We start from the raw sequence: 13222 nt of genomic DNA, 5'->3' as shown, positions 1-13222 counted from the left end.
TGAGACAGTTTCACTCTTGTCGCCGAGGCTGGAGTGCAGTGGCGTGATCTCGGCTCACTGCAACTGCTGGCTGACTGCAACCTCCGCCTCCTGGGTTCAAGCGATTCTCCTGCCTCAGCCTCCTGAGTAGCTGGGATTAGAGGCACTCGCCACCATGCCCAGCTAATTTTTCTATTTTTGGTAGAGACAGGGTTTCACCATGCTGGCCAGGCTGGTCTTGAACTCCTGACCTCAGGTGATTGGCCCACCTCAGTCTCCCAAAGTGCTGGGATTACAGGCGTGAGCCACCGCACCTGGCCAGAACCTGGCTTTTTAAAACAATCAGAGCCATGTATTTGGGACGGTTGCAACATAATTGCAGGGTTTAAAGCCTGTTAACAGGGAATCTGCATTTTTAACAAGCTCCCTCTGAGGATTCTGATTGAGAATCCTGCTCTGTGGAAAGGAGGGACAGGCTTCCCAGCTCAGAAAGCTGAGCTCCTTGCTGGTACTCCTCAGCCTGTGACCGCAGCCTCCTCTCCACCCTTCCAAGCCACATAGTTTATGCTCAACTCCCCAATGGCCCCCCTCTTCTCATCTGCCTGCCTTTGTTCCTGCTGTCCTGGGAGTCCACAGAGCCACTCCTCCTCTTGCCCTGCTCTCTCCCCCTCACTCTGCGTATTCCCTATGGGTGCTGCAACCACAGGTACCGTTACAGAAAGGGGTGCCTCAGAAATCCAGTCTTACCTCAATTTCGTTCTTGGCTCCTCTAATGACCTTCGACAAGAGACAAGCTCTGCAAGCTTCTGTCCCTCATTTGTGAAGTAGGGATAACATGCCCTTTCTCCTAGGCTTCCTTAGAATTCAGTGTGGCTACGGTTCAGAATGGTGCCTAACACGTATTTGCCAGGTTCAGCCTTATACTGTTCTTACTTCCCTGTCGTCTCCACTGACTCAGGGCTACTTAAGGGAAGTAATTGTCCCTCCTTCATGTCTACCCCTGCGGTATGCAGAATCCAAGACCACGGTTGCATGCCTAAGGCTGCAAAATGGATCCCTGTCCCCATGCTGCCCCCAATCCTGTCCCTCTTACCTGCCCAACGTTGAAGGTCAGTGTGATGGCATAAAAGAAATTAGAGTTGGCACTTCCTGCATAAATCCAGAGGTGCCACAGGACAGGGAAGAGCAGGGAACAGACGATGATGATGCAGGTGAGGACAAAGATGTTTCTCAGGACTGCAAAGAGAGGGTCACAGTTAGTCTGACGTGCTCTCTCTGGTACCCTTTCCCTGCTGTGATGGCCCCCAGAATGGAGAGGCCCAAGGAGAGCCTCATGTAGCTCAAAGGCAGAGCACCCTGAGGTACTGGGGTGCCAGGAAGCAAACCCCAGACTCCCAAGTCAATGGCTCCCCATGCCCACAGCTGGTGGTAGCTCCTGGAATTGGATTATTTCCTCCCACTGTGGGCTTGGCTGACTGAAGACCAGCTATAGTTAGAAATGCCATGAATGCCTCAGGGCACCAAACGGGGCATTTAGGAAGACATTCCCCTCACCTCCTAATCTTGGAGGGTCCAAGAATATCCGCACCCTCTCCCCAAGCAGGGTGCCATCTGGCCATGTGGGATTATGGGTGGGAACTCCAGCATGAACCGTGAAAATGAGAGCCTCACCATGCGTCTCCATGGTGTCACAGTCCTGGGTCTTAGGAACACATTTTCCATTCTCCTTAACTGGTGTCTTCGGTCCCCTGCCTTGCTCTTCAAACATTCTCAACTCTCCGTTAGATGATAATTTAAAACACCTCTTTTTGACACTGTCTCTCACTCCCTGCCCCTAAGGGAATGCTGACTCCCATCAGGAAGAAAGCTCTCCCAGAGGTCTCAAGAAGGACCTGCTACTCAAGGGTGCTCCAGAGGCGGCAGCCAGGCTGGCATGGCACAGCAGCCAGGTACAGACCTTGGTAAAAATCCTGCTCTGCCATTTATTAGCAAGTTTCTCTAGGCCTCAGCTTCCTCACCTGTAAAATTAGGCTATCCACCTAGTATATACTCATAAAAATTAACAATTAGGCTGGGGATAGTAGCTCATGCCTATAATCCAGCACTTTGGGAGGCTGAGGTAGGAGGGCTGCTTGAGCCCAGGAGTTCGAGACCAGCCTAGGCAACACAGTGAGACCGCATCTCTAAAAAAAATGTAAAAATTTTTAAATAAAAAATGTTTAAGGCTGGGCACAGTGGCTCACGCCTGTAATCCCAGCACTTTGGGAGGCCGAGGCGGGTGGATCACGAGGTCAAGAGATCGAGACCATCCTGGTCAACACGGTGAAACCCCGTCTCTACTAAAAAACTACAAAAAATTAGCTGGGCATGGTAGCGCGTGCCTGTAATCCTAGCTACTCAGGAGGCTGAGGCAGGAGAATTGCCTGAACCTCGGAGGCAGAGGTTGCGGTGAGCCGAGATCGCGCCATTGCACTCCAGCCTGGGTAACAAGAGTGAAACTCCGTCTCAAAAAAAAAAAAAAAAGTTTAAAAATAAAACAGGGCTAAAATGCACCCTTCATTTGGATTAAACAAGATGACACATGAGAAACTGACACAGATATATCACTGGCTACATTAGTTTTCCATTGCTACAACAGCAAATTTCCATAAACTTAGTGATTTAAATAGTATTATTTATTATTCTACAATTCTGAAGGTCAGAAGTTCCAAAATGCGTCTCACAGGGTAACATCTCTAGAGGAGAATTCCCCGCTTGCCTTTTCCAGTACCCAGAGGCCCCTGCACTCCCTGGCTCATGACCTGCTTCCAGCTTCAAATCTAGCAATGATGAATTGAGGCCTCCTCATATTGCATCACTCAGACCTTCTCTTCTGCCTCTCTCTTCCCTCTCTTTTTAAAAATAGGCTTTATTTATTTTGAGATGGAATCTCACTACATAGTCCAGGCTGGAGTGGAGTGGCTGGATCATATCTCACTGAAGCCTCGAACTCCTGGGCTCCAGTGATCCTTCTGTCTCAGCCTCCTGAGTAGCTGGGACTATAGGCACAAACATGTCCAGTACACTTTATTTTTTAAGGGCAGTTTTACTCTCACAGCAAAACTGGGCAGAAATTACAGACATTTCCCAAATTCCCCCTACCTCCATCTCTTTCACTTTGAGGGACACTTGCAATTACACTGGGACCACCTGGATTGTCCAGGATAATCTCCCCTCCCAAGGTCTTAAAGTCCCTTTGCCATGTAAAGTGATGTATTCATAGGTTGTGGGGATTACAACGTGGACATCTTTGTGAAGGGAGGGCTACTATTCTGCCTACCACACTGTAGGTTCTTCCTGCCTTTTAACCATCTAGGGGTTATCAGACAGTAGGATTATCTGTTACTTTTATTTCTTTCTTTATACTTTATTGTATTTTTTAAAACTGATAAATATTATTTAAAATACTTAAAAGAATCCTTTTTAAAAAGAACTTAGCACTGTGCCTGGTTCCCAGCAGGCACTTAATGAATGGAAGTTCCCTTCTCTTCTCTGATTCTGACCTTCAGGAAATCCTTTCTCCCAAGTCAGAGTTCTGGAAGACTTAAAGGGTGGAGAAACTCCCAAACATTTAGGCCACTTGTCTCAGTTGCACAACGACTCAGTAGAGACGCTATACTGGGGGCTGATGCTTTGGAAGGGGCCTGGATGACACAGGCGATTTTTTTTTTTTTTTGAGACGGAGTTTCGCTCTTGTTACCCAGGCTGGAGTGCAATGGCGCGATCTCGGCTCACCGCAACCTCCGCCTCCTGGGTTCAGGCAATTCTCCTGCCCCAGCCTCCCGAGTCGCTGGGATTACAGGCACGCGCCACCATGCCCAGCTAATTTTTTGTATTTTTAGTAGAGACAGGGTTTCACCATGTTGACCAGGATGGTCTCGATCTCTTGACCTCGTGATCCACCCGCCTCGGCCTCCCACAGTGCTGGGATTACAGGCTTGAGCCACTGCGCCCGGCAACACAGACGATTTTTAACTCCCGCTACAGAACAAAATCATGGCTGAGCGCCCCACAATCGTGGCTCACACCTGTAATCCTAGCACTTTGGGTGGCTGAGGCGGGCAGATCACTTGAGGTCAGTGTTCGAAAGCAGCCTGGCCAACGTGGCGAAACCCCATCTCTACTAAAAATACAAAAATTAGCCGGATGTGGTGGCAGGTGCCTGTAATCCCAGCTACTCCAGAGGCTGAGGCATGAGAATCACTTGAAACACAGAAGCAGAGGTTGTAGTGAGCAGAGATTGCATCACTGCACTCTAGCCTGAGCAAGTCTCAAAACAAAACAAAATCACATAGGGAGCCCTCAGACTAGTCAGAGATTCTAGGGTGGGGTTGAGGCACCCATATGAGGTTTTAAAATCTTCCCAGGTAATGCCAGCATACAGCCAAGGCTGCGAACTACCGCATTACAGCTGCAGCCCCTTACAGTCTGCAACAGAGATGCCACTGAACTGTGTCAAGGGGAGAATAATCACGACAAGGTAGTTCACAGTTCTTTGTAAAGCTGAAGGTTTTCAAGTTATAGTTCTTTCTTTATTGAGAAATGATAGGTGCCATTTTGTTGTCATTAAAAAGTCCTTTATTTTATAAAATCTGGAAGAATGGGTGGTAGTTGATTGTTTTAATGTCTTCAGCAAGATAAAAAGCTGGCAAGTCCATCGCCAGAGTTTACTGAAACATTAGTGGTCTGAGAAATCCCACAATTTGGACACTGGCCTGGAGGGCTTGCAATATCCTCTTTTCTAATCTTAAATTTCTGCAATTCTGGGTTTTCAGAGTTGAGAGACCAAAACCCTGACTCAAGCCTCCTGAGACCTCCCAGGAACAAGGAGTCTTGCAAAGGGATGCTTTCACTGAGAATTACTATTATTATTAAACCACGGGACTATCTCAAGAAAGGAGAACAAATGCTTCCCACTCCTTTAACCCAACATCACTATGTACATTTCTCAGCAGCTCTTTCTGATCCCATGGAAATTATTTTGCTGAAAAGAACACAGACTATTCCTCAAATAAAATACTTCCAGCCTGCCAGACCAGGTGGTTCTTGTTCTGTGCCTCCAGCTAGGGACAGAGATTTCAGACGGGGTGACAGGAAGGAAACCAAGTGCAAAGAGACGAGAGAGGCTCACTGGCAGCCTCTGGGTGCTATCTTGAAGGGCTGCAAAAATACATTCCCATGTGCCTGGAGAGCCATCACCAGCATGCAGTTGGCTTCTGGCCTGTGGTGACCTCTGCAGAAACAGGGAGCTGCTATTCACTCTTGCTGGCTGACAGGCCAGATTAAAGCTATATATGCCAGAGCAGACGGAGCTGGAGACCTGGGGTATAGGACAGCTTGTTCCAGGCACCAGGAAGCGTCAGAGGTGACCAGGGCCTAACAAGGTGAAAGGGTTCACCCTTCATCAGACTTGAAAGGCCAGATAGAATCAGGTTCCCCACCACATTCACTGAGTGGCTTTTCCAATCTCTGGCACCATGACTGATGAAATGGAACTTCAGGCAAGCCACTTCCGTCTGAGCCTCAGGCATTCGGAAACAAAATCTTACTTTAAAAATCCAGTCCCATCAGAAGGGGAACAGAGTGGATTTAGGGACTTTGAAGGCCATGGTGATATTCCCTTCCTTAAAATGAGGTGCCAAAACACATGGGAATATATTTTATCATGATTCTTTATAATTTATATGTATATCTATCAACATCCTTTCATCGCTAGACAATAGTAATAAAAACAAAACCAATACACACACAAATCCAGCCCTTTGGTAACTGGCTCCTTCTGCTGGACCATGTAGGCTGGCATGGGCTCTGCCAGCAGGCTGTTCCCTAACACTACAGTTGTGAGTCTGTATGACTCATCCAAGCTCCAGAGAGTCCAGTGTCTGGGTCCTACACTCATTCCTTTTCTCCTCTCCACTGTACAGGAAAACAGAAGGATGAAGGTGGGAACATGCATGTTAGCACTGACAACTAATGTTTAAATGGAATTCCTAGCCATATTAAACATATTCAACGTAGGCTTAAACGCTTCTCAACACACACATCCCACTCACAGGTCCCGAGGACCAGGGCTAATGCTGCTCTGGCTGAGAATAATGACACACAGTTGTCAAGCCCCAAGCAGGTCCTCCAAGCATGTGTATTCCCTGCTGCAGGAGAAGGGAATACACAAAGGCGGACAGCTACTGTTCTCTGCAGGATCTTCAGCCAACCTGAACCTGCAGACTGTGTGCCAGGCCAGCCAGCAACAGCAACTATTAGATCATCCAGGTTTCTGGAAACCCCATCCTTCTTTGTGCCTCATCACCCCAGAGGGCATAAAATAGTCTATTCAAATCTTGAAAAATATGTTTATTCTGATGACTCTGGCTACCAAGCCTGAAGCTCTGATCATGGAACTATGTGAGAGACTCCCCGGTGTAATTATTACTGATAATACTAACTGCAGTGCTATTTACAGATATTCCTTCTCAAATTTAACACACTCATCAAAGTTATTCTATTTATTTGACTGATGGAAAAATCAGAGGCTCAGAAGGGTTAAATGATGTGCCTAAGAACATGTGGGACTCATAATGGGAATGTTAGGATTCAGAGTCATGTCAGTCTCCAGATTGCTCAGCAAATGGGATGAAAGGCATTCCCTGAGGGAGACAGAGTGCCCAGTGTGGGACAGACAACCACAAAAAACCATTTTACATTCCCAAGATCCACTGTCACAAACTGAGGCATGTCCACATGTTTTGGTGGTCTCATGATTTGCCACTGGTCACTCTACCGAGGGGCCCCAGGCTGACTCTGAGCCTGCTGGACTGGATGACTCTTGTTTGTGCAGAGAGGATGTCACAGCAGAAGACACTGCTTCCTCTTCCCAGTCAGGCCTGATGGGTCACAGCCCCACCAGGCCATTATGTGCAGGAGCAGCCCTGGCTCTGCTGCCCACACCACTGTTTACCTTCACTCAGAGGCCCACTCCTATTATAGGTAGGTTGTTTGCCAGCAGCTGGACAGTTTCATTTCCTGGTTGACACCCAAAACAACAACAAAGACTCACTTCCTCTGAAGCCTGAACTCCCTAGTTCATTCTTGATACCTTGCTGGACACCCACAGCAGGCAAGGAAAGTTCAACAGCTCCCTTCCATGCCTCGTTTAGAGAATCAGGTGGTACTGGGCCACTGATGCTGTCTCTTTATTGGGGAGGTTTAAAACCCAATCCACAAACGTTTGCAAGGTCTTCTGTGTGTCAGCTTCAGTCCTGGGTGCCAGGGATACAGAGGCGAATGAGTTGTGCTATCTACCCCGAGGGAGCTCCCAAACAATGAAAAGAACCCACCACAGAGGGCTAAGAGCACTGGGGGCCTAGCTAGCAAAGTAGGTCACCTCTAAGCCACCTCTGAGGAGGGGACGGTTAGAGCTTAGAGGAGTTGTCACAGTGGGCAGGAAGTCTAACGTTGCCCACCTGCTTTCTAGTAACCTTTGGGTGCAGCACTGGGGAATGAGTCAAAGCCCAGGGTAGAGTTCTGCTGTCCAATATGGTAGCCTAACTACATGTGGGTTCTGAAGTTTAAATTTAAAATTCAGGTTCTCAGGCACACAAGTGGCACTCTATTACTGAACTGTGTAGACAGAGGACATTTCCAACACCATAGAAAGCCCTGATGGACAGCACTGGGTAGGGGCTCACAGATCTGGATTCCAATCCCAGCTCTTCTAATTAGAAGTCATGTGACTTTGAACAAGTGGCTCTACCTTTCTGTACCTCAGTTTTCTCATCTGCAAAATGTGGATACTTACCTCAAAAGCTGGTGTGAAGATCAAATGAGCTAATTAATGCATGTAACACTGTGAGAGCCACAGTGGACAGGTACACAGTAAGTGCTCAATAAATGGCAGTTATTTTTATCATCACAAGTCTGCAGCACCTAGAAGTAGATATTGTGCCTGATGCCTCTGCTTCCCTCCTAGTGCTGCCGGCACAACAGGTGCCTGATAAATGCCTACAAATTCCTTTTCCCTGCAGCAGTCTCATCCAGGGCCAGGCTGACACAAACCTGCAGCAGAGGTGGGAGTACTCACATCTGTAGAGATGGTTCCACACGGGGAAGAAGGCCATGTAGAGTGCCACGTCCCCAACTGTCGGGTAGGATTTAAAGATGGCGATGATAGCAATCTGGATGAACATGAAGAAGATGGGATGCTCCCTGGGGCAGGGGAAACGAGTGGAGCGGGGGGAGAGAGAGAGAGAGATGAGTCGGGGACCAGGCCTACCCCAGAGACTCCCGACTCCATCCTTTGAACCAAAAATAATCCTCAGGGGACTTCAGGAAGGGGCTGGCTCTACTACCCACAAGGAATGCGCCAGGCCCCATTAGCAGAGCAGAAATCGCAAGGACCCAAAAATAACCAGAGGTTAGGTAAGGAGGGCCTGGCAAACACAGGGAAACAGCCCACAGAGACATTTCCCATCAACAGCAACCCCCCTGCCTCTACCAGCTCTGGGCCTTCCCCCAGGAGCCAAGGAGGAAGAAAACAAATGAAGTCAGCATTCTTTATGACTCGGCTTAAATGACTGCTTGGCAGGGTAATTAGGCAGCCTCCCTTGCCAGAGGCCCCTCTGACAACTGGATGCAAAGCAAGAAGTGTTTCCTTGATGATGCCTTTTTTCTCTGACAGCATGGTCAGCAGGGTCTGCAGACCCATAGTGCAATGAACTTATTTCCAAGAAGAGAACTGTGAACTGCATAGAGCTTTTCAGCTCTGAAGGGCTGGGCCTGTTCTTGTTAACTTCAACTAATAGCAGCTGAAATTATTTTAACCTAATATTAAGTGATAGCAATGGCTATCCTCTCCTGAACTCCCTCTGTAAGGTCCTTTTCCTGCATCCTCTCCTGTGATCCTCACCACACATCAACCGCCCCTCAAGGCAGGCAATCCTGGGCCAGGTATGGTGGCTCCCATTTGTAATCCCAGCACTTTGGAAGGCCAAGGCGGGAGGATAGCTTAAGCCCAGGAGTTTGAGACCAGCCTGGGCAACATAGTGAAACCCCATCTCTACAAAAAATTTAACAATTAGCCAGATATGGTGGTGTACGGCTATAATCTCAGCTATTCGGGAGGCTGAGGTGGTAGGATCGCTGGCGCCAGGATGTTGAGGCTGCAGTGAGCCGTGATGACCCACTGCACTCCAGCCTGGGCAACAGAGTAAGACCTTGTCTCAAAAAGAAAAAAAAAAGTAGGCAATCCTCTCACCTGTATTTCACAGATGAGGAAACAGGTTCAGAGAAGTTAAGTGCACTGACTCAGTAGGTTAGTAAGCGATGGAGTTGTCTCCAGAGCTCTTAATCATACCCAATACTGTTCTCCTGAGGGCTGATCAGACTTTGAAGCTCTGGTCAGGAGAGGGTGGGGGGACAGAGATCAACTTCAGTGCCCCCTCCAAGAGCTGACCACATGCTAAAGGGAAGCCAACAGGGAGGCTGGATCCATATCCTCCTCAGCTACGCTTCAGCCATATGCACATGGCCTACTTTTGCACAATACTTGGATGCCTAGCCCATGAAAGTTTTCTTCAGAGATTACTGACCTTTTTGTCTTGCAGGTTAAAGGTCAGGGTGACTCAGTGGGTGTTAATCTGAGATGTACAGACAAACATGTCCACACCCTGAATGCTCCCGTGCTGCTGCTATGCAGCAAATGCTTCAAAAATGCAGCTTAGCAAAGGCATGCAGCCCTGTAGCCTCTAAGCATCCAGCTACAGCTCAGTGTGAACATCTTCCTAAATACAATCACTGGCTCCGGGCTTTTCAGGTAGCTGGTAACAACGGCAACAGTTCTATGAAAAGACCTGTGAAAATGCAGTGACAAAAAAACAGACTAGAGCCTCCTGCAGCACTGCACAGGGACCGGGGTGGCCTGAAGGGCCCTGTTCCCACAAAGCTGGCACTGGAAACAAAATGTGCAGGGGCGGGAGAGCTTAGGTGGAGCTTCATATCCAGGCAGAAGAGGAGACAGCAGGGAGAGCAGATCTCTTCATATTTTCTGTCCCCACAACTGTACACGCCTGGCTTGAGTTATAAAATGGTGAAGTTATTGACTACTCAGGAGCAATGTGTGGCCTTGAATGCCGACAATAAAAGTTGCTAGAGAACTGGCTGCATGGCCAGTGAGGAAAGGTGCCCTGGGCTCCCTGCTCCTCTCCACCCAATGGCTGGGCCTAACCAGAACAAGACCAGGGAAGATGGACCACAGACAGCTGGAGAGCTCAGCCAGGCAAGGCTGCCAGAGTTCTGGAGCCTGCCAGGCCATGGAAGGATGGTGTTGTGTCAGATGCCAAGCCAAGGCTGTGTCATGGGAAGGAAGCATCAGCTTTTGAGGTTTTACAGAATAGGAACCATGTGCATTGGTGCACAGACCATGGAGAATGGCAGGAAGGTTAGGACAGAGAATTCAAGCTCTTGAAATCTAAATCAAACTCTCTTTCAGGTTCCCTGGACCATCTAGGCATATCTGTACCTGTCTGTGCCTATTTTCCCTTATCTGAAGCTAGGATAATAGAACAATTTCTGGAGGCTACTACAAGCAATCTCTCAGGAGCCTGGCATGGTGCAGGGGGATAAGCATAACTTCTGGAGCCAGACAAACCTGAGTCTGAATCCCAGCTCCAATGCTTACTAGCTGCATGACTGGGAAAATCATCCCACCTCTCTGAGCATCAATTTCCTCAGCTATAAAATGGGAGTGGTAAGAATCTTGTTTTTTTTTCGGGGGGGGGAGTGATAAGAATCTAATGCCTACCTTCAGGAGTTGCTAGGTTAGGTATGATTATGTTTCAGAGGGTCTAGAAAGGTGCCTGGGATGGAGCAGGCCTAACGTCTGTCAGCTCTCTTAGACTGCAGAACAGAACTCCACAAACCCTTTGGAGGGAAATGGATCAGGAGATTCAACAGTTGCAGGTGGCCAGCCTCCCAACTAACCCATCTAGAGTCCCTGTGGATGACCTGTCACTGGGCAGGATGGACGAGATATCCCACCAGATCCACATTTTCCAAACACACTCTGCCTCCAGAACCCTTGTTCTCCTTTTTTTCATTCTTTGAGACAGGGTCTCGCTCTGTCATTTAGGCCAAAGTGCGGTGGCACAAGCAGCTCACTGAAGCCTCAAACTCCCAGGCTCAAGTAATTCTCCTGCCTCAGCCCCCGAAGCAGCTGGTACTATAGGGGCGCTCTATTGCCTGCTATGGCACTGGCAACTGCGGCAACTGCAGGCAGGTTCCCTAAGTGAGATGCTGTAAGCCTAACAGCAGGTGCTCCACATTTGAAGGCCACCCTCAAGGCTGCTAGGGGCAGGGGGTTCTCAGATAGCTCTGTGGACACAGCAGCAGGTCCAGCCACTTACTTTAGCTTTATGGCTAAGGGGATGGTGTAGAAGAAGACGTTGATCTGAAACACACATACAAAGAAGAGGCTGAAGTGCTCAAACATCTCTGCAAAGAAGTACCAGAAAAGGCCAATGTTTGGAGTGAGATCTGGAACAGAAAGTCTGGAATTAAAAAAAACAAAGGGAGAGAAAAAAGACAAAAGTGATAAATTGCCTGCTTTGACCTTGATTTCTCCTGAAGACTCTGGTCACTGCTGGGCAGCCAAGGATGACTTTCTCTGTGCAGGGATCAGGATGGGAAGGGTTCTCCAGGTACCATGGATACAGGTAATTAACAAAAACAAGCAGAAACACAAAAGGGTAACCCAAAACAAATATTAGCTAAGCCAAACAAATCTGAAACGAGGCAGGGATTCATCCTAGGAATAAAGATTTGCCCCTCTTTTACTGCATAAGACTGTTTAAAATCAGGAGATACCCAGCACTGTAACAAAGGAGAAATGAACTTTTAAAAACAGTATATATTTTGAGCATTCTAAAGACCTGCCTCGAGGACCATGCTCAAAGTTCCTGCTCTTCCCCATTCTTACTGCACACCCCACAGCAGGAGTCAGAAAACTGAGTGCCTGAGCCTGCAGCGAGACTTCTAGGGGCTCTCGGAACAATCAGCGGGCTCTGGCTACAATCCCCAGGGTCCCAGATCTTAACCAAGAAATTACGGTTTAACTGGAAAACTTTTTGTCCAGTTAAATCAGACAAAGCTTTCACTGAAATTCTGGCTCTTCTAAAGTTTACACTATATTTTTGATTAAAAAAAAATATGAAGCTGACACTGATCTCAACACACAATTTTAAAAGGACAACAAATAGGGCACGCAGAAGGAGAGATGGGTGATGGCTCTTAGTCAAATTTCCCTGACTGAGGCCTCCACCCAGAATAAGTTTTGCCTCTTGCTGTAACACCTCCTTTTCTGTGAAATGAGGTAAAGAACACAATCCGTGGCCCAGCAGAAAGGGAACTCTTCACCTGGCCTTGCAACTCCTATCTAAGGCAGAGCACGAAGAGCTGAAAGTTACTAAGTCATTGTTATGCTCAGCCAGGATTTAACACAAACAAGTAGTCCAGAATCCCAAATGGGAGTTCTGCCATTCCGGATCCCTTTCCCACCTGGACAGGTTTAAGAGTCTGTCACCCACTGGGCAATGAGCTCCTCAAAGCTTAGGAAGCAACCAACTCCTCAGCACCCATGCAGAGCCTGGCACAGAGAGGGCATTTGGAAATGTTTATAGCATTCATGAATATACACTAAGACAAGCCTGCAATACTCAGGCCCATTTGAGTTTTCTCTAAAGGTCTGACACGTGGCAGGTGGCATTATTTTGAAACTGTCAGAGGCCCTCTTGCGGTAGAGGAACACATCCATTCCTGTTTAGAATTGAGCCCAAACCTCCCAGTTAGAGGCTGGTATTTGCTTTGGGTACTCCCAGGGAGTGCTATTTAACCCACTTATGATGGAGTTTGAAAATTATTTTGTGTGAAAAATCAGACCTTGGCTGGGTGCAGTGGCTCACGCCTGTAATCCCAGAACTTTGGGAGGCCGAGGCGAGCGGATCACAAGGTCAAAAGATCGAGACCATTCTGGCCAACATAGTGAAACCCCGTCTCTACTAAAAAATGCAAAAATTAGCTGGGCGTGGTGGCGTGTGCCTGTAGTCCAGCTACTCAGGAGGCTGAGGCAGGAGAATTGCTTGAACCCGGGAGGCAGAGGTTGCAGTGAGCCGAGATCATGCCACTGCACTCCAGCCTGTCACCTGGCCACAGAGTG

At 48.1% G+C, this 13222-nt stretch overlaps 1 protein-coding gene across 2 annotated transcripts in view; it reads right to left on the bottom strand.

Annotated features, from left to right (window-relative positions):
* The window catches only part of PIGU (phosphatidylinositol glycan anchor biosynthesis class U), a 117707-nt gene that overhangs the window by 13839 nt on the left and 90646 nt on the right, over positions 1-13222 (bottom strand). For both annotated transcript variants that reach the window (XM_017513845.1, XM_017513852.2), the window contains exons 9-11: positions 11415-11558; positions 8096-8220; positions 1073-1215 (exon numbers count right to left, since the gene is read on the bottom strand). In XM_017513845.1, the coding sequence (XP_017369334.1) occupies positions 1073-1215; positions 8096-8220; positions 11415-11558 (412 nt within the window). The remainder of the gene's footprint in view (positions 1-1072; positions 1216-8095; positions 8221-11414; positions 11559-13222) is intronic.

This window comes from Cebus imitator, unplaced genomic scaffold (assembly GCF_001604975.1).
Source record: "Cebus imitator isolate Cc_AM_T3 unplaced genomic scaffold, Cebus_imitator-1.0 Scaffold18, whole genome shotgun sequence".
NCBI lineage: Eukaryota > Metazoa > Chordata > Mammalia > Primates > Cebidae > Cebus > Cebus imitator.
The sequence above is the reverse complement of the archived record's forward strand: the minus strand, read 5'-3'. Positions and strand labels throughout refer to the sequence as shown.